Below are 22,482 nucleotides of genomic sequence, written 5' to 3' on the forward strand. Positions count from 1 at the left end.
AAACTGGCCTCGCTTACAGGTGAATGACGCATGGGGTAGTTTGTTGAAAATGTGCTGTCCAAAATATCCTGGAAAACTCGACTCCTGCAAATGCGCGTCCCCCAAAGTTTGTGGGGGCGTGGCTTTGGACGGAGCGCTGACGGGAGGGGGAGGAGGGGATGGGACTTAGAGGAGGTGCTACTTTCAAATCTTGCTAGCTCTCCAACATTACTGACTATACCTTTAAGGGGCCCCCACAATGTTATCATCGTCATCATCATCATCATCATCATCATCATCATCATCATCATCATCATCATCATCATCATCATTTATGTATCATTAGTGGGGAGCTCTTTTAAATTGGTGACTGGCATTGTCATGCTGTCATCACTTTTCCTAACAAGAGCTTAGCACTGTTTACTTCTGAGAATAACTCTAGCTGTAAATTGTGACCAAACAGAGCATTTTCATTCATATTTTAAAGAGAATATGATTTAAAGTTATGTTAATTTTACTAACAGACCACCAAGGCTGGTTGTGGGTTAACCTTGGAGGGTTCAAGGACAAAGCTTAGCAAAGAGCATTACGTTTGTGTCAACTGAGGCACAGCTAAATGTAGTGGTCATTTCAGATTTTTCCACTGAAGCAACACTTGAAATGCAAGTTTCCATTGATAATGTTCATCATCTGCTCCTTCTGAATAGATTGTCATGACGTAGCCAGGAGCTATGGTGGATCAGTTCAGCTCAACTGATGTCTGCTGAGACCTGCAGCTAATCCTACCACGACACCATAAGGCATGCCCAAGAGCAGTGGGTCAAACAACCCAACCGCCAACCTTCTAACTGAGGTTGACGCTCACGCAGAGCAAAGATTTGTGGCAGTTCCTCAACCGGCCGCTAGAGGCTTGCTGCAAAAGCAAGTCAATGTCCACGTCAAAATGTCCAACTTTAGAGCAGAAATAAACATATTTACTGCCTGATGACTTACTGATGGTGCGGAGGTCTGGTTGTACAGATGATGAGGGAAGGCCACGGTGTTCTCCTCAGCATCCTCAGTGGTGTTAGTGGAGTTATTCACCTGCATCACACACAAACACACCTCACATGTTCAGTATAGACACTCCATCACACCCACACTCTTCAACACAGCCACACACCAGTGCTCTCGCCATCATCTCCAGGAGATCCAGGGAGTTCTCGCTGTAGTCTCTGAATTTATGATCGATCCATCTGCAGCTCAGAGAGGAGCCTGAACTGTACAGACACAGAAGCAGGAGAGCACAGAAAACCCTGGTGAGCATCTTGACACACGTAGCTACAGATTACCTGTGTGGAAGGTAAACTCGGCTGTATTCTGGTGTTTGCTGTACCAGACCTGCTCCATTTAAAGAACATAATTCACATTTCATTTTCGTAAGTGGTTACCTGGAAACACCCATCGTGAAATGCAAAGGTTTTCTGTATACGCAGGTGGAATACCACTTCGATCTTCATAATATCCACAGTAATAACATTCATATTATTAATAATAATACGTTCAACAATACAAACCACATTTTATACCACTTGTATATAAATAATTACGTTAAAATATGATAAGAAAGCATGTATTGTCCTTCTATCGTCTAAAAACCACACTGCGAAATTACAGCGCCTTTGTAACACGGTGTAATGAGTTAAAACCACTCTCTCTGCGCGTTCACGTATTTATCCATCCAAGTATTCAGATTTATGTTTAGGTTTTCTATTTAGCCTTCTATTTATATCTATGTAATAACGTTTGGAGAAAGAGAAATGTTTAAGCTACTTGAGGATTGTAGGAGCTGAGAAAATACTAAATGAAAACGTGTTTTTATCTGCCCTTTAAAAGGAGTCTTTTACAGAATACCTGGTTCCCACGTTGTGATGAGGTGATGAGAGACCGTCAATGAAAGTCAGAGCTTGGAGACTCTTTCAGTTTTGTCTTTGCAGGAACTTTCCCTGACGGACTCATGAGGTGTAATTTTGATTTCATTCATCATTTTCACGTCAAGAGTGAAGATCAACGAGAGTAAACTGCAGGAACAAGTTAAATACTATCATACAGTGAAAAAGTAACCAATGGACCTTCATCTTGTTTTTTTTTCTATTTTTTCAATTTAACAAAGTCCAAATATTTTCTCAGCGATGATATCAGACAAATACTGAAAACATTTGTCTTTTCTCCAAACGTTATTACCTACAGAAATGTAATTTTACAGGACCTAAATATAGATGAATTTGAGCACGTGGACAGTGTTTTTATCACACCCTTTATTGGAAAAGCACTCTAATCTTGCTGTGTGGTTTTCGACAATAAAATGATAAACGCTTTCTGATTGTGGCAAGTTAGGTTGGCATGTTTAATAATGGTAATAACATGTCGTTTTATGATCAAAATATGTATGATGTCAGACACACATCCTCAGTTGTGAGATTCATCAGGTGTTTCAAGCCTTTCATCACATGAAAGCCTGCGCTCAGCCCCACAGACTGATCAGTGGGTGTGAGTCACTGATATCGTGGACCAGCTCATATCTTTCCTTCTCATCCAGTCACTGACTGTAGCCTTCAGCAGTCCTCACATGTCCTTGGGGGTTGTGGTGCAGGGCTTGGACATCCATCTCCTCTTTAGGAGCGTGCCAGCGAAATCCTCATTGGTCATTGCTGGTTTCCTCCCATGGTACTGTCAGGTACTGTCAGATCTAAAGTAGACGGGATGAATAAGTACCATACTAAAGAGGGAGGAAAGATCATTCTGGTCTCATTGAAATCATTTCTTCTTTTTTAATACCTTAAATAATTTGTAGTAATGGTGATAATATACGTTATTCCAATAAAAAAATGAAATCTCTATTCCAATAAACATATTATTCCAATATATAAACAGGCAAATAATGAAAATAACTTGTTTACAGGGAATACTTAAGACTTAAGATGGTCAGGGTTCAAGTCCAGGCCTCTAACTCTCTGATGCGCATCGTCCTCAAATTTTCATGAAAATTAATAACTAATTAGGCTAATGATAGAAAGGACATGGAAATATATTGAGAAAAAGATTACAACATTCCAAATAAAACAAATAAATAATAACAACCAGAGTCTAAAATCCAGCGCAGGCTGATCACTTTTCTAGGATAAAATAGAATAAAATATGAATTAGTGAAATGGTGTTTCGTCCTGTTGTCCAGGTGATTTCCACTCAGTTTTATCAGGTATAAACGTGTGTGAACATGAATGTTTACAAATGTTGAGGCTTGTAGAATTATGAAAAGAAATGTGCTCAAACGTCCAGTAAAAAAGAAATTGTGGCTCGAGGCTCACCTGATGTCACGTCCAGCCCTGGTTTTCCTGGTGAAATGAAGTGAAATGTCGCTGCAGGTTCGCGGGAACGCGCGTCAGAGCGCAGGCCGCAGACGCGCGCTTTCTTTTTCTCTTTCAGCTTCCTTTTTACGGCGCAGCAGGTAAATGGTTAAAGTCCACAGGACGAGACGGGTGAGAGTATTTAGTTAATCATTTATCAAAATATATGTATATGCATGAAACAACTTACACATACAGGTTAAAGTATCCGACATTCTGAAAAAAACATGATTAAAATAAATATAATAAACCCGGCCATGTCTGTGGGATTGAACGAGCCCTCTTCGTTAACGTAATGTGTTTTTTTAAACATTTATTCAAATGAAAAAGTCTTAATCCGTATCTTAAAAATTGGGACTTCACACCTGTACAGTGTTGCAGCCGGCGCGTTATTTCCCAAAGGTAAGCGTCAGGAAAATGAAACAAGAATGCTCCTTTAAATGACTGCTCCACCTGAACACCTTCAGACATCCGAGTTTGCTTCATACAAAGGAGATTTGTACCTGTGTCAAGATGCTCACCAGGGTTTTCTGTGCTTTCCTGCTTCTGTGTCTGTACAGTTCAGGCTCCTCTCTGAGCTGCAGATGGATCGATCATAAATTCAGAGACTACAGTGAGAACTCCCTGGATCTCCTGGAGATGATGGTGAGAGCACTGGTTCCCACGATGTTCCTAAATGTATTGAATGTTATTTTCTGATACATGTGTTTGCATATGGCAGGCTAACCATGACAGCACTGAGGATGCAGGGGAGAACACCGTGGCCTTCCCTCATCACCTGTACAGCCCAGGCCTCCAGAGCATCAGTCAGTCATCTAAATGTTTCTTTGTTTGTTTGTTTGTTTGTTTGTTTGTTTGTTTGTTTGTTTGTTTGTTTGTTTGTTTGTTTGTTTGTTTCTTTCTTTGTTTCTTTCTTTCTTTCTTTCTTTCTTTCTTTCTTTCTTTCTTTCTTTCTTTCTTTCTTTCTTTCTTTCTTTCTTTCTTTCTTTCTTTCTTTCTTTCTTTCTATAAATAATAATAAATAAGAAAAAAAGAGCATGAATGTCCCTTCATGTGTTTTCTGCTTTTCTTCACAGGCTGAGGATAAAGTGGCGTTCACAGTTCAGGTCCTGAGGGAGGTGTGTGCCCTGTTTGAGGAGGATGACAGCTCTTCATCATGGCAGGAGAGAACGCTGGAGAACTTTCTCAACGTTGTGAACAGACAGGCAGATCAGCTTCACTCCTGCGTAAGTGGGATTTATCATTTATGGATCTGTGGTTCCTTAACATGTAAAGACATGCAACATCCACTGCTAACAGGGCAGATAGCAAGTTTTCAGATGAACAAACAATGTGTTTTGAATAATATAAAGATGCATTTTTGGTTCTGTCATTTAGATTGGAAGTCACAAGAAGAGAAACAGGAGGCTGCACATGTTTTTCAAGAGACTCTCCCACAATGTCCTTGGACAAATGGTAAGTCTGCCTCCTCCTCCTAAAGAACCTATTGATCCCTTGTGCTTCCTTTCTTTAATCAGGATATTTTTCTTTCTATAGGGCCACAGTGCTCGAGCGTGGGAGCTGATCAGGCAGGAAGTCAAAGCTCATCTCCTAGGCCGCAGACCAGCTGGTTGCATCTGTGCTCACCTCCAACTGATGTCTCTCATCTGTCACATGAAGAATGTCTTAGTTCATTTATTAATTAAAATCATATTATTTATTTATTTATTTATTTATTTATTTATTTATTTATTTATTTATTTATTTATTTATTTATTTACTTATTTATTTACTTATTTATCTATTTATATGTTTTAAATCATGTCATTTACAGTATGTATGTTTCTTTTTTTTAAATTAGAATGATACAGAGCAAGTTAAGCAATTGTGCAAGAGAAGAGTTTTTTTGTTTCTTCCTTTATGAAAAATAAAAAATTCTAACTCCAGAAAATGGAAATTGGTTTATTGTTACGTCAATAAAACATATACAGATCTATTTTTACGTCACCAAATAATGTGGAAAAAAGTTGTATCTCTCTCTACAACACAATTTACATGAAAACTCCCTGAAGCAGCAACAATATAATCTGAAATGCCAACGTTCTTGTCTAAATTGTGCAACCGTTTCTCACACGTGTAATTAAAAAGCATCAAAATAAAGCATGAACAACAGCTAATATTAAGCGATTCTTAGAATAAGCAAGCTTATAGCACTTTTGAAAGAAAACATGCATAGTTCCAGAAGAAAGCGCTTCAGGATGTAAGACAGACAGTATCTACAGTGTCAAAAGCAGCACTGAGGTCCAGTAGAACCAGTTCGAACACAAATCCATTATCTTTTATTTCAGAAATCTTCAAAATGTCTTAGATACATATTTATTTTTAATATTACTTGAAAATATAATCAGTTTTGATATTTTTTCATATTGAGTCAATTCAATTTAATTCAAGCTTGATACATGATAATATTAATAATAATGATAATATGCTAAACACTACAGAAAAGTAAATACTCTTCTAAAAGAATCCAAATAAATGGAATAGACAAAATAACACAATTCTAACAAGCTGAAGGAGGATGCAGAGAAGTGGGGATGGAGAGAAGCAGTTTGGCTGCAGTGGAGGATGTTGGTGTTTCATCAATACTTACATTCATCATCCAGTTGGAGCAGCATGACCAAGCCCTACACCACACCATCAACAAGATGTGAGGGACTGCTGAGTGCTGCATTTATGACTCAGGGACTGGATGAGCAGCAAAGATGCTCCTGGACTGGAGACATTAGGGACACACCCAGGTGTGATCAGCTGTGGGTCTGCATCAGCAGAGGGTGGGCTGTGAGGAAAGCCTGAAACACCTGATGATGCTGAGAAACACGACTGAAGATGTGTCTCTGACATCTGCTGGTGGTCCACATCAGTCCACAACAGTCCACATCAGTCCACATCAGCAGTACTCGAGTTGTAAAAATAAATCAGGGGGGGGGGGGGGGGTGGATTTTATCATATGGGGACAGATAATTTGTGCTGATTACAAATAATATAATATATTACAAATAATAGCACTGACCAAGACACCTGCAGAAATACTGCAGGAATGACATAGCAGCAGTTAAATGCAGCCTTCTGTAAGATTTAAATATCCACTTGGCTTACATCAAATACATCAAAACACAACAATAAAAAACTGTTTTCTGAACTTATCAATATGCCTCTGTCCTTCACAGGATAAGTAAAATGGATCACTGCAAAAACTCAAAATCTTAACAAGAATATTTGTCTTATTTCTAGTTAAAATGTCTAATTTTAGTAAAAAAAATCTCATTACACTTAAAGCAGCACAATGTAACTTTCAGCTTTTGTTGAGTTTGGCGTCTCCTTTGGACAAAAGCGGTAGTGCTTTACCAGTATTGTGGAAGGGTTCCTACCATGCACCTCCAAGTTACATAGTGCCAGTGAAGGCGATACAGACCCCTCAGACCATGACAGAGGTTCATTAAACCTGTTGGAAGTTGATGTACCATCACAATGACTCTGGAAATATTATATTAAGGTGGAAAAGTTACGTAGTGTCGCTTTAAAACAAGACTCATCACTGGAAAAAAACAACAATTTTCACCTGTTTCAAGTAGATTTTCACTTGAAATAAGTAGAAAAATCTGCATGTGGAACAAGATTTTATTTCTTGTAATGAGGAGATAAATCTTGTCCCATTGGCAGATTTTTCCTACTTATTTCAAGTGAAAATTGACTTGAAACAGATGACAATTGTCAAATAAGTTATTTTTTCTGGTGCTATTTTTCTGGTGATGACTCTAAATGTTGAAATAGCAGTAAAACCACATTCATTGATGAAATGACATAAGGGATGGAAAGAGGGGATGGCAGTTTTACAGGGGGGATGATTTGGGACCGTTTTTATTTCAGGGGGGATGCCATCCCCCCTCATCCCCCCTCCTCAACTCGAGTACTGCACATCAGTCCCCATCAGTCTTGTGCTGCAGAGGATCTTCAAAGTAAATGGATTTATATCCATATTTTCCATTACATCTAAATAAAGTCTGACAGGAGGTGTTTCTCTCAAATGTGAAGACTGTTTGTGTTGAGATCAATCAAACAATATGAACTTGTGGAGCTTCTGCTTTCTTGTCTGTAAAAATATATCTTGATGATGTACAACACCTGCACACTAAGGAGCCTCGTGACTTTCTTGAGTGTAACAACATCAGAGGTATTTTTAGTTTGTTGTTAAAAATCACTTCAACACTCTCCAAATACAATTTACAGAAACACTCCTTCTCTTGAAAACATCTCAAAGATTCTTATGTAGTAAAGTAAACCAGAACCAAGCAAGGTGAGGCAGCGTTCAGTTATTCTGCTCCTCACCGGTGGAACAAACTTCCTGTAGACCTGAGGTCTGCTCCAACTGTCAGCTCCTTTAAATCAGACCTAAAAACATTACTGTTTACTCAAGTGTACCTAAATTAAACTTACTTGCTGTTTTTCTACTTCCCTTATTTTTAACAGCTTGTGCTTTTTATTATTTTACTTATTTTCTTAACATCTTTCTTCTTAGTTTGTTCAATCTTATTTGTTATTTACTGTCTAATTATGTCTTGCCTCTTTTAATGTCAATGTAAAGCACTTATGAATTACCTTTTGTTGAATTGTGCTATATATAATACATTTGCCTTGCCTTGCCTTGATAATATACGTTATTCAAATAAATGACATCTCTACATTCCAATAAACATATTATTCCAATATATAAACAGGCAAATAATGAGAATAACTTGTGTAGAGGGAATTAATACTTAAGACTTAAGATGGTCAGGGTTTAAGTCCAGGCCTCTAACTCTCTGTTGCGCATCGTCCTCCAATTTTCATGAAAATCAATAACTAATTAGGCTAATGATAGAAAGGACATGGAAATATATTGAGAAAAAGATTACAACATTCCAAATAAAACAAATAAATAATAACAACCAGAGTCTAAAATCCAGCTCAGGCTGATCACTTTTCTAGGATAAAATAGAATAAAATATGAATTAGTAAAATGGTGTTTCGTCCTGTTGTCCAGTTGATTTCCACTCAGTTTTATCAGGTATAAACGTGTGTGAACATGAATGTTTACAAATGTTGAGGCTTGTAAAATTATGAAAAAGAAATGTGCTCAAACGTCCACTAAAAAGAAAATTGTGGCTCGAGGCTCACCTGATGTCACGTCCAGCCCTGGTTTTCCTGGTGAAATGAAGTGAAATGTCGCTGCAGGTTCGCGGGGAACGCGCGTCAGAGCGCAGGCCGCAGACGCGCGCTTTCTTTTTCCCTTTCTGCTTCACTTTTTTACGGCGCAGCAGGTAAATGGTTAAAGTCCACAGGAAGAGATGGGTGAGTATTTAGTTAATCATTTATCAAAATATTTGTATATGCATGAAACAACTTAAGTATCCGACATTCTGAAAAACATAATTAAAATAAATATAATAAACCCGACCATGTCTGTGGAATTGAACGAGCCCTCTTCGTTAACGTAATGTGTTTTTTTTTTAAACATTTATTCAAATGAAAAGGATGTTGTGGTTGTGTCTTAATCCGTATCCTAAAAATTGGGACTTCACACCTGTACAGTGTTGCAGCCGGCGCGTTATTTCCCAAAGGTAAGCGTCAGGAAAATGAAACAAGAATGCTCCTTTAAATGACTGCTCCACCTGAACACCTTCAGACATCCGAGTTTGCTTCATACAAAGGAGATTTGTACACCTGTGTCAAGATGCTCGCCAGGGTTTTCTGTGCTCTCCTGCTTCTGTGTCTGTACCAGTTTCAGGGCTCCTCTCTGAGCTGCAGATGGATCGATCATAAATTCAGAGACTACAGTGAGAACTCCCTGGATCTCCTGGAGATGATGGTGAGAGCACTGGTGTGTGGCTGTGTTGAAGAGTGTGGGTGTGATGGAGTGTCTATACTGAACATGTGAGGTGTGTTTGTGTGTGATGCAGGTGAATAACTCCACTAACACCACTGAGGATGCTGAGGAGAACACCGTGGCCTTCCCTCATCATCTGTACAACCAGACCTCCGCAGCATCAGTAAGTCATCCTCACCTGTTGTTTACTGTACATGCAACATAAGACATAAGGATCTGAGAGCAGAGATCAGCACGGATGTATTCCTGTATTCATCTGATTCTCCCTCTTCCAGGCTGAGGATAAAGTGGCGTTCGCAGTTCAGGTCCTGAGGGAGGTGTGTGCTCTGTTTGAGGAGGATGACAGCTCTTCATCATGGCAGGAGAGAACGCTGGAGAACTTTCTCAACGTTGTGAACAGACAGGCAGATCAGCTTCACTCCTGCGTAAGTTACCTTTCAAGAGTTCATAGGCTACATTTAATAAAACCCTCTGAGTCTGAACGCAAATGTAAACAAGTCAAACAGATAAATGAAAAGACTTTTCTTGCTGTAATTCATGTAGATAAGGAGCCCCGCCCACAAGAAGAACACAAAGCTGCACATGTACTTCAAGAGACTGACGAATCACATCTTAAAGAAGATGGTGAGTATTTAGGAATCAGATTTATTCTGATGTGGTAAATGCAGTATTTCTAGACGTTTTAACACCTCATGCATGTAGTAATAATGATTGTAATATTTGTTTTGTCCAGGGCCACAGTGCTGGAGCCTGGGAGCTGATCAGACAGGAAATCAAAGCTCATCTACTGAGAGCAGACCAGCTGGTCTCAACTTTACTCCCCTCCAGCTAATTTGCTCTACGCCTGTCACATGAAGAATGATTCAGTCTAAACTCTTATTTTACTTGTTTCATTTTATTTATTTGTGTATTTATTTGTGTATTTATTTATTTATTTATTTGCTTTTGCTTTATTCATGTATTTATTTATTTATTTAAAGAGCCTCTAATTTGCTTTGCTGTTGAACACATTCTTAAATAAAATAATTTAATCAAAATGAATATATTTTTACACCGTCATTAATTAAATAAAACATTACATTCAAATTAAATGTGTGTTTTTTCCATACAAACTAAGAGTGAGCGGGATTTTTCTCATCTTTGCGAACAAGCCAAATGGAACATTTTTATTCTTTTTTTTTCTTTTTGTCTGCACACATATTAATGGTTAATACCACGCTGGTAAGAACCTAAATCATATATATGTGCATTTTTGATATAAAATACATATGATAGCCTATCATTAAAAAAAATATATATATATATTTTTTAATATGTCAGATAGGCTATATTTTGCCACCAGCAACCCCACAGAGGGCGAGAAGAGGGCGGGAGGAAATTCAATTCAATTCAATTTTAGCATCTAATACAACACATGTTGTCTCTATGCTTTCCAGAGACCCAGAACATGAACATAAACCCCCGAGCAATTATTACATAAACAATGGCAGCCGGTAAAAGTCCCCTAGTGGGAGCAAAGCCTTAAGCCAAACAGTGGCAAGGAAAAACTCCCCTTTAGGAGGGAAGAAACCTTGAGCAGGACCTGGATCATAAGGGGGGGACCCTCCTGCCGAAGGCCAGACTGAGGGGGGTCGGGGACGTCAACAGCACACAGCAGGCATGTGGAAGCAGCAGCGGGATGACCAGAGGGGGGGGGACCCACGGCCACCGCCAGGGAGGCCCGCCCCCTGCCAGCGGCGGCCGAGTGGACCCGCGGGCGGGGCCCCCACGACCACGGGAAGAGGCAGCCTGCAGGGAACGCACGGCGGTGACAGGTGTTGTGCCAAAAAGTGATTGCCTGCCAGAATCTGATTTCTGGCCGCGGGAGCGCGCACAGCAGCCCGTTGAACGTAGCGCTAAAACGTCCGATTTTCAGATTATGAAGCTCAAGAAAGCAATCGGGTCATATTTAGGCAGAAACAACCTTTCATTAACTGTATTTGGTCTTCAATCAATTTTTGGCAGGTGAAAATGCCTATTTTGTGTTGTAATGGTCCTTTAAAAGAGTTAAAAGCAATCATTTCAGCTCTAGTGTTTATATTATGAAGCTCAAGAATGAGATCTAATCATATTTAGGTAGAAAACAACTTTTCATTAACTGTATTTGGCCTTCAATCAATTTTTGGCAGGTAAAAAGACCCATTTTCATGAGAAATCAGATTCTGGCAGGCAATCACTTTTTGGCACGACACTGGGACCAAAGGATATTCTATATTTCTATTCTATCCGACTCTATTTCTATATAATAATAATAATAATAATATAATTAATAATAATAATAATAATAATGATAATAATAATAATAATAATAATAATAATAATAATAATAATAATAATAATAATAATAATAATAATAATAAATTATTAAATGTTATTGTCCTGCCGAGGCCTAAAATGTGTGCGTCCTCCATCGCAGGACCCTTACATACCGCATTCTCACCGACAGGGACACTCATTCACTTCCCGCTTCCCCCTCCCCGGGGGGGTCCAGCACCGCCATGCACCCCAGGCTGCACGGCGAGCCCCGCTGGACCCGGGCACCGCGACCAGGAAGGAACATTTTTCTAAACACGTTTCTACAATTAAATCTCTTAAATGTGGGTCAGTAGTCTTTTCTGTTAAAGGTATAGTTCACTTTGAATGTTTTATTCATTTTTCAGCACCTGGTAATTGCATTGATAACTTACTATCAAAAACAAACTGAAAAAATATTTTGCCAGTGTTGGAACCTTTCTGCTCAACGAAAGAAAGACAGCAGAATTAGATTTATGTTTGTTTATTCTTTACTGCATGATAATCTTTGAGATGTTTATAAATCTTTAAGAGAAGAGTGTTTCTGTAAATTGTATTTGTGTTGAAGTAATTTTTAACAACAAACTAAAAATACCTCTGAAATTGTTACACTCAAGAAAGTCACGAGGCTCCTTAGTGTGCAGGTGTTGTACATCATCAAGATATATTGTGGACTGTTGTGGACTGATGTGGACTGTTGTGGACTGTTGTGGACTGATGTGGACTGTTGTGGGCTGATGTGGACTGATGTGGACTGATGTGGACTGTTGTGGACTGATGTGGACTGTTGTGGACTGATGTGGACTGATGTGGACTGATTTGGACTGATTTGGACTGTTGTGGACTGATTTGGACTGATTTGGACTGATTTGGACTGTTGTGGACTGATGTGGACTGTTGTGGACTGTGGACTGTTGTGGACTGATGTGGACTGTTGTGGACTGATGTGGACTGATGTGGACTGATTTGGACTGATGTGGACTGTTGTGGACTGTTGTGGACTGTGGACTGATGTGGACTGTTGTGGACTGATGTGGACTGATTTGGACTGATGTGGACTGTTGTGGACTGTTGTGGACTGATGTGGACTGTTGTGGACTGATTTGGACTGATTTGGACTGTTGTGGACTGATGTGGACTGATGTGGACTGATGTGGACTGATGTGGACTGATAAGGACTGATGTGGACTGATGTGGACTGTTGTGGACTGTTGTGGACTGATGTGGACTGATGTGGACTGATGTGGACTGATGTGGACTGATGTGGACCACCAGCAGATGTCAGAGACACATCCTCAGTCGTGTTTCTCAGCATCATCAGGTGTTTCAGGCTTTTCCTCACAGCCCACCCTCTGCTGATGCAGACCCACAGTTGATCACACCTGGGTGTGTCCCTAATGTCTCCAGTCCAGCAGCATCTTTGCTGCTCATCCAGTCCCTGAGTCATAACTGCAGCACTCAGCAGTCCCTCACATCTTGTTGATGGTGTGGTGTAGGGCTTGGTCATGCTGCTCCAACTGGATGATGAATGTAAGTATTGATGAAACACCAACATCCTCCACTGCAGCCAAACTGCTTCTCTCCATCCCCACTTCTCTGCATCCTCCTTCAGCTTGTTAGAATTGTGTTATTTTGTCTATTCCATTTATTTGGATTCTTTTAGAAGAGTATTTACTTTTCTGTAGTGTTTAGCATATTATTATTATTATCATGTATCAAGCTTGAATTAAATTGAATTGACTCAATATGAAAAAATATCAAAACTGATGATATTTTCAAGTAATATTAAAAATAAATATGTATCTAAGACATTTTGAAGATTTCTGAAATAAAAGATAATGGATTTGTGTTCGAACTGGTTCTACTGGACCTCAGTGCTGCTTTTGACACTGTAGATACTGTCTGTCTTACATCCTGAAGCGATTTCTTCTGGAACTGCATGTTTTCTTTAAAAAGTGCTATAAGCTTGCTTATTCCAAGAATCGCTTAATATTAGCTGTTGTTCATACTTTATTTCGATGCTTTTTAATTACACATGTGAGAAACGGTTGCACAATTTAGACAAGAACGTTGGCTTTTCAGATGATATTGTTGCTGCTTCAGGGAGTTTTCATGTAAATTGTGTTGTAGAGAGAGATGCAACTTTTTTCCACATTATTTGGTGACGTAAAAATAGATCTGTATATGTTTTATTGATGTAACAATAAACAAATTTCAATTTTCTGGAGTTAACATTTTTTATTTTTCATAAAGGAAGAAACAAAAAGACTCTTCTCTTGCACAATTGCTTAACTTGCTCTGTATCATAAAAAGAAACAGACATACTGCAAATGACATGATTTAAACATATAAATAGATAAATAAGTAAATACATAAATAAATAAATAAATAAATAAATAAATAAATAAATAAATACATACATAAATAAATAAATAAATATGATTTTAATTAATAAATGAACTAAGACATTCTTCATGTGACAGATGAGAGACATCAGTTGGAGGTGAGCACAGATGCAACCAGCTGGTCTGCGGCCAGGAGATGAGCTTTGACTTCCTGCCTGATCAGCTCCCACGCTCGAGCACTGTGGCCCTATAGAAAGAAAAATATCCTGATTAAAGAAAGGAAGCACAAGGGATCAATAGGTTCTTTAGGAGGAGGAGGCAGACTTACCATTTGTCCAAGGACATTGTGTGAGAGTCTCTTGAAAAACATGTGCAGCCTCCTGTTTCTCTTCTTGTGACTTCCAATCTAAATTACAGAACCAAAAATGCATCTTTATATTATTCAAAACACATTGTTTGTTCATCTGAAAACTTGCTATCTGCCCTGTTAGCAGTGGATGTTGCATGTCTTTACATGTTAAGGAACCACAGATCTATAAATGATAAATCCCACTTACACAGGAGTGAAGCTCATCTGCCTGTCTGTTCACAACGTTGAGAAAGTTCTCCAGCGTTCTCTCCTGCCATGATGAAGAGCTGTCATCCTCCTCAAACAGGGCACACACCTCCCTCAGGACCTGAACTGTGAACGCCACTTTATCCTCAGCCTGTGAAGAAAAGCAGAAAACACATGAAGGGACATTCATGCTCTTTTTTTCTTATCTATTAGTTTTTTGCAGTCTTGACATGAAAAAAGGAAGAAAGCAAGAAAGCAAGAAAGAAAGAAAGAAAGAAAGAAAGCAAGAAAGCAAGACAGCAAGAAAGAAAGAAAGAAAAAAAGAAAAAAGAAAGAAAGAAAGAAAGAATTTAGATGACTGACTGATGCTCTGGAGGCCTGGTTGTACAGATGATGAGGGAAGGCCACGGTGTTCTCCCCTGCATCCTCAGTGGTGTCATGGTCAGCCTGCCATAAGCAAACACATGTATCAGAAAATAACATTCAATACATTTAGGAACATCGTGGGAACCAGTGCTCTCACCATCATCTCCAGGAGATCCAGGGAGTTCTCACTGTAGTCTCTGAATTTATGATCGATCCATCTGCAGCTCAGAGAGGAGCCTGAACTGTACAGACACAGAAGCAGGAGAGCACAGAAAACCCTGGTGAGCATCTTGACACAGGTAAATCTCCTTTGTATGAAGCAAACTCGGATGTCTGAAGGTGTTCAGGTGGAGCAGTCATTTAAAGGAGCATTCTTGTTTCATTTTCCTGACGCTTTGGGAAATAACGCGCGCGGCTGCAACACTGTACAGGTGTGAAGTCCCAATTTTTCAGATACGGATTAAGACACAATCACATCTTTTTCATTTGAATAAATGTTTTTAAAAAACCACATTACGTTAACGAAGAGGGCTCGTTCAATCCCACAGACATGGTCGGGTTTATTTTAATTATGTTTTCAGAATGTCGGATACTTTAACCTGTATGTGTAAATTGTTTCATGCATATACATATATTTTGATAAATAATTAACTAAATACTCTTACCCGTCTCGTCCTGTGGACTTTAACCATTTACCTGCTGCGCCGTAAAAAGGAAGCAGAAAGAGAAAAAGAAAGCGCGCGTCTGCGGCCTGCGCTCTGACGCGCGTTCCCTCGAACCTGCAGCGACATTTCACTTCATTTCACCAGGAAAACCAGGGCTGGACGTGACATCAGCTGAGCCTCGAGGCACAATTTCTTTTTTACTGGACGTTTGAGCACATTTCTTTTCATAATTTTACAAGCCCTAACATTTGTAAACATTCATGTTCACACACGTTTATACCTGATAAAACTGAGTGGAAATCACCCGGACAACAGGACGAAACACCTTTTTACTAATTCATATTTTATTCTATTTTATCCTAGAAAAGTGATCAGCCTGAGCTGGATTTTAGACTCTGCTTGTTATTATTTATTTGTTTTATTTGGAATGTTGTAATCTTTTTCTCAATATTTCCATGTCCTTTCTATCATTAGCCTACTATTATTAGTTATCAATTTTCATTCAAATTGGAGGACGATGCGCAACAGAGAGTTAGAGGCCTGGACTTGAAACCTGACCATCTTAAGTCTTAAGTATTAATTCCCTGTACACAAGTTATTTTCATTATTTATCTGTTTGTTTCTTGGAATAATACGTGAACAGAAGTTACTGTATCTTCGAGCTTCGGCAGCATCAACAGGACACTCAAGGCTGAAAGTGTGCCATGGCAGATGGGGTTCAAAAACATTTTGAAGGACAAAAACAGTCAGAACAGGATACTTTTCTGTTGGGCTTTAAACAGAGAAAACGTGTTTTAATCAATGAACAAAGAGCAAGAGAATGTGTGCAGAGAGTAACATGATGAACCTCAAAGAGCCACCGAGAGGAACAGGTGATGGTACTTGTAATGTTTGACTCAATAAGATAAATATTAACACTGATGATAAATTCAAGTAATGTTAAAAAGAAATATTTTAGACATTTTGAAGATTAATGAAATTAAATGTATCTGTATAATAGTTGTATATTGTTATTTTATCGGGAAAAATAAAATGTAAATGATGTTTAAGAGGATGATTTTCCTGATTGTATTAAAATAACAATTAATTCCACCTGAGTTCAGTTTATGTCAAGAATAATACACAACAAAGACTTTTCTGGTAGCTATGAGGGATATCATTTTATTATTAAATTAATATTCCGTTTTGTTTAATAAGAGTAGAAAATAATATGCTAATCATATAAATAAACAGAAACCAAGTGAAAGATCGTATTATAAACAAGAATATGAGTTAATAGACCAAAAGCTGACATAAACAAATAAACAATTACATGAAGAAATCCTTCATGTGATAGACGTAGAGCAGGTTTTAGCTGGAAGGGAATAAAGTTGAGACCAGCTGCTCTGGTGCCAGTGGATGAGCTTTCATTTCCTGTCTGAGTTAAAACGGGCTGTGGCCCTCAAAGATTAACTAAATAAATAAATAAATACATGTATATCATCATCATTACTACAACTTATATAAGGTGTTAAAATGTCTGAAAGGAATTATCTCAATGAGAAATAGATCGAGATAATTTCGGTCCAATTGAAATAATTAATTTCAGACATTTTAAGACCTTAAATAAGTTGCAGTAATGGTGATAATATACATTATTCCAATAAATACATTTAAACTATATATTAATTCAACTAAACATATTATTCAAAAAAAGTGATAATGAATTAAAATAACTTGTAGGGACTTCAGAGCGGATGGTCAGGGTTCCAGTCTGCCTCATTTATAAAAGAGTGCGTATGGATTCATACTAAAAGTGTACGTGCGCTCAAAAGCCGAAAATGGCGTGCGCACAAAAAAATCCTGATTTATAAACCGTGTGCACACACATCTGCCCGCAATGTTCGCTTTATAAATCACAGTCCAGCTGGAAGGTTGCGCACGTGAATTTGCCTCATATCCCGCCCTCTACACGCCCACTTCATACCATAAATGGGCAATGCAAAGTACTTGATGACTGTATTTGCATTTAAATGAGCCTGCTGAGCATGCGCAGCGGCTGCCTGCAGCCTGTTTCTGCTGTGCGTCGGGATGAATGAGACATATGTCGAGCCGGTGTTCTGCCGAGTTGTCCTACCTCAGCAGAAAATACTACCGTACCATCCCCGTTTCTTTTATCTCAGTTTCTTTTTTTTCAAAGGCTTTTTCCTGCAAATAGACGATTTAACAGCAGGAAGTCAGAATGTGCTTCCACATAGATCTATGTGTACGATGAAGAAAAAAAAAATCAGATTACGCTTCCACATAGATATTGGCAGGTAGGATGATTTGACAGATGAAAATACCCCGTCAGATCACGCTTGAGATCACGCTCATGAGAGAAGTATGTCATTTCATCTTACAGGTAGGACGATTCGCGGAGGTAGGACAACTCGGCAGAACACCGGCTTGGGTGTACATGGATCTATAAGTCTGATATGTGATGACATTAAGAGTATGACATGAATATGGCTTCATTTCACCACCTCACCGCCTTGGTCGCCAGTTCCCCATATCTTCAAAATGTTCGTGCGCTAGGGTCAGGGTTGGCGTAAAGATACGCACATTTTTCCGTTAGTTTTTTTTTTTTTAAATCCCAACCTTTGCGTAGAAGGTGGCGTGTGCATCTTTCAAGCCCTGTTTTGTGCACACGCAAGCTTGATAAATGAGGCCCCTGGTCACACACAAAATTACTACCACCCGTGACATTCCCATCTCACAAAGAGCCTATCGTACCTCTCCTGCCATGAAAACGGAAATTCACCGTCAGGTGGAAGAGCTTAAAGCTCACGATCTGATTGAGGACAGCGCAAGCCCCTGGGCTAGTCCGGTAGTTATGGTGAAGAAGAAAGATGGTACGTACATTCGTCGATTCAAGAAAGCTGAACTCAGTTACCATCACTGATGCGCATCCTCTCCCTAGAGTCAATGATAGTTTGGATGCAATGTCTGGCTCTCAGTTTTTCTCTACCATGGACATGTCAAGTGGATACTGGCAGGTATCAACTAGATCCTGCAGACCGACCCAAAACAGCATTTACAACAGGTGATGGTCTGTACCAATTCAAAGTGATGCCCATGGGTCTGAAAAACTCCCCAACTTTTCAGAGACTAATGGAGCTCGTCCTGAGAGGTCTCCATTGGACAACGTGTGTCATTTATCTTGATGTCATAATCTGTATGGGTAGCAACTTTGATGATCACCTTAAAAATCTGACAGACATTTTCACACGGCTCAGATAAGCAGGTTTGAAGCTGAACCCAAAGAAATGTGAGTTTTGCAAATCTGCAGTCAAGTATATGGGCCATATTGTTTCACGTGATGGACTGGCACTGGACCCAGTCAACTGCCAACGCATATGTGAGTGGCCTCTGAGTCCACCCTCTGAGGTTCGAGCATTTCTGGGATTGTGCTCTTATTACAGACGTTTTGTGCACAAGTATGCCTCCATTACTCATCCTCTTCACAGACTCACTCAAAACCAGGTGTCATTTGAATGGACAGAAGAGTGCTCCATTGCATTTCAGCCATTAAAGGATGCACTCATCTCCCCCCCTATAATGGCTTTTCCCAACTTTCATCATCCATTTATCCTGAGTACGGATGCATCTAACTATGCAGTTGGCGCAGTTCTCTCTCAGGTTCAAAAGGGACAAGAAAGAGTTATAGCGTATGCAAGTCATGTTCTGACCCGCTCAGAGAAAAAGTGGGTACATATAAAGAACTTTGGGCCATTGTCTCGTCAGTCAGGCATTTCAGACACTATTTGAGTTGTAATCCATTCACAATCATCACTTATCACCGCCCACTTCTCAGTCTTAGGAAACTGGATGTCACACATGACCCTACAGGACGACAAGGTCGTTGGGCTTTGGAGTTCAGTGGACAATAATACACACACACAAATGCGGACGCTATGTCACAGATTCCTCCTCACAGGGGGACCCAGAGGTCCTAAAAGACAACACTTTCTCTACGGGACGACCGTGCTTCTCCTGTTGGACTGGAAACACCTTCACTTCCAGCGCTGCAGGACATGCCAACACAGCCGCCATCTGTGGTAAGCACAACAGCTCAGGTTTGTGTATCGCAAGACTCTCCCCAGGTATACAGCGTTATCTGGTTCACTTCCCTTACATCACAGACTACCTGAGACTGGACAGGTTGTTGCCTCTGTCTGTCCCTCTGTTCCCCTGCTAAGGAGACCATCAGGTCGGGTCTCTCGTGTCCTGCCACAACACAACCAACAATCTGTTGCTGCTCCAGCAGTATCTGGTGAGACGCATGGCTCCTCTACAACTCGTTTGGGACGGGTTGTTCGCAGACCACAGTGGCTTTTGCTGTGGCTTTTCTCCTACTCACGACCCGAAAATGGATCAATTTAATCAAGGCTTAACTCTACACCAGCCTTACACTAGCATAAAAGAACAGACATTTTAACAGAACCAAAAAAAGGACAGAACAGGAGGAGCATTCCCCATTCAGATGTATGATTTGTGTATAGCCATATAGAACATTTGGACCATTGCCTGCTCACGCTTGTGATGCTCCAGAGTGGTAGTACACCATGTACCGTCCTTTATTGGTGAAACTCTTGGCGTGCAGCTATCCACCTGCAGGCTTTCATTAGCCATTTGCTGCTCCCCGTTTGACAAAAACTGAACATTGAAACTGGTGGGATTATTGCCTTTTAGCCATGTCCCACAAACAACCCCACCACCTTTACCATCAAAAAGAAAAACATCTGCAATGGGATCAGTAAACAGTCCCATATTGGGCTATGGCACTTCTCCCAGGTGCTTTGGCCATGTGAAGTTCATGCCAACCACCAACATTCTGCAAGTCAAAGCAACATCCATGCTTAGACTGCACAGCTATTCTGCCACCCTCAGGATATGGCATGAAATGCCAGACTTTCAGGACAGCCTTGTGTGGGGAGGAAGTGGAACCTACAATTCTAATTTGCATTGTTAAATACCTCAGCATTTTGTCACTGCTAGTTTCAGCTAGTCTGTTAACCAAAGACTGGTCACAGGTGTGATGACCAAGAGTGCCAACTAGCTGGAAGGCGACTCCTTTCCAGACCCACTTGTTAGGGCCAGCTTAGGTGGAATTGCCTTACAACGCAGCTTTACCCAGTAGGTCCCAATACAGTCCAGTGACTTCTAGACAGGCCTTGCCCAGTTCCTCCCTGGTCCCCCATTTCTGTACCTTTATTATAAATAAGCATTTCCCAAAGCCATGTACTAGTCAAAATCTTTATTGACCAAAGCTGATTCAGCATCTTTTACGCAAAACTAGCAGGACACATTTCTGCCAGCCTTGAGACACCTTAGCATTTCCTGCAGAAGTCTAGGAGGCTGCTTGGAAGACCTTTTTCTGCTGCACAGAACCATGGTCGTCAGAAGCATGCTCTGTCAAGTAGTGGATGGCCTGAGAGTAGTCTTTTCCCTTCTCATGGTGCTGGCTGAAGGTAGTGTGGGTGCCAGGAGGGTACAGGCCATACAGGAGTTTGTCGTCAAAGTATGGATAGGGGTAAGCCGAGAAACCACCCACACCAAACTGGGGAACCACCACACTTGTGAATCCCTGCTGCCCTTGCCCCAGTTGGTCAGCCGGATAGCCAAATTCTTCCGTCTGCCGCTGGAAGTTGCCAAGTTCAGCTTCCTTCATAATACTGGAAGCTTCCCCTGCCTGGAAGCTCGGTTCAGGTGGTGGTAGAGGGGCTGAGAGGAGAACGTCACTGGCACCCATGGTCTGGGCATCATCTGCTGCTTCAGTCAAGGTTTGGGGAGGAACGGCCCACGGGGTTTCTGTGGAGAAACAAGTCAGGATACACTACCCAACCACAAGACTAGTACTATGCATCTACAGACTTATTTGGTAGAAGAGACTGACCTCCAGCTGGTCCTGAGCCAACAGCTTCTGCTTGAAAGGGCAAAGCCGAACCAGAGACAATATAGCCAGGCTGAAGGGGCACAACTGACCCAGGATTGACAGCGCCAGTCTGAAGGGGCATAGCTAACCCAGGACTGACAGCACCAGTCTGAAGGGGCATAGCATAGCCAGTACTGACAGCTCCTGTCTGAGGGGGCATAGACCCAGAACCAACATAGTATCCCACAGCAGGTGCAGCTGAGCCCAGACTACTTACTACTGGAGTTGTGTAGCCAACAAGCTGAGGGGGATTAGGATCTTGGACAAGTACTGGGGCAGAGACCAGTCTAGGAGCACTGTGCAGTACTGGTGCTGAATGACCTGTGGATGCTCCCTGGTAGGAGGCAAAATTACCACCAACACTGCCCCCACCGCTACCACTCTGTTGGTGAGATTTTGATCCTGAGGACAGAAAAAAGATGATTTAAGCTGCGTGTGATACAACTTCACGTGTCTTCAGCAGATCATGGCCTACCTTTCAAATGCATCCCACATGACTCCACAATCAACAATGCACAGAGGGAAACCCTGAAATGATTAAAAACAAGAACACAACCACGTCAGAAAATTCTAGAACTTGCTGGAAACAGTTGCTTCAAACCAAGACTGGACCAAACCTCAGAAAGATGCCTGAAATCTTCATAGTGAAAGTCAGACATAAAGCAGGCAGCATGGCTGACAGTTTTTAAATGTTGCCAGAGACCAGTTCTGACCAATCGCCGCTTAACGGGCTAATGACACACAGCTGCTGTTGTCTGACTCCCAGGAACCGTTCTCACCTCAGTTGATGCTCCAACTGACTAAGTTAACATGGACCACAATACTCCAATCTTAATCAGATCGAGAAAAGACTCGGATTAAGAAACTTTCATGTAAATAGCAGCTTTAAACTAATTACATTTCTTGGCGGTAAGGTATTGCCTCCACCCTCTGGAACTCTCTCTCCCTTGAAATCCGCCACTCCCCCACTCTCCACAGTTTCAAAGCACACCTCAA

The 22,482-nt window shown here is 40.5% G+C and overlaps 1 protein-coding gene and 1 pseudogene across 1 annotated transcript; one reads left to right on the plus strand and one right to left on the minus strand.

Moving 5' to 3' along the window:
- The first annotated feature begins 3,878 nt into the window (after positions 1-3,878).
- On the plus strand, positions 3,879-10,099 carry LOC133419091 (uncharacterized; annotated as a pseudogene).
- Positions 10,100-14,091: 3,992 nt separating this feature from the next.
- LOC133419232 (interferon a3-like) lies at positions 14,092-15,154 on the minus strand. The gene is made up of 5 exons (XM_061708276.1): positions 15,023-15,154; positions 14,863-14,946; positions 14,501-14,650; positions 14,272-14,349; positions 14,092-14,190 (listed from the first exon to the last, which is right to left on the minus strand). Exons 1-5 carry the CDS (start codon positions 15,152-15,154, stop codon positions 14,092-14,094), a joined length of 543 nt encoding a protein of 180 aa, XP_061564260.1.
- Between the last annotated feature and the right edge of the window lie 7,328 nt (positions 15,155-22,482).

Source organism: Cololabis saira, chromosome 19 (genome assembly GCF_033807715.1).
Source record: "Cololabis saira isolate AMF1-May2022 chromosome 19, fColSai1.1, whole genome shotgun sequence".
Lineage (NCBI taxonomy): Eukaryota > Metazoa > Chordata > Actinopteri > Beloniformes > Belonidae > Cololabis > Cololabis saira.

Coding starts and splice junctions, on each gene's coding strand:
- LOC133419232 (XM_061708276.1), bottom strand. CDS start 15,154: ATGCTCACCAGGGTTTTCTGTGCTCTCCTGCTTCTGTGTCTGTACAGT. Junction 14,350..14,500: donor CAGATGAGCTTCACTCCTGT/GTAAGTGGGATT, acceptor TCTGTAATTTAG/ATTGGAAGTCACAAGAAGAG. Junction 14,191..14,271: donor ACAATGTCCTTGGACAAATG/GTAAGTCTGCCT, acceptor TTCTTTCTATAG/GGCCACAGTGCTCGAGCGTG.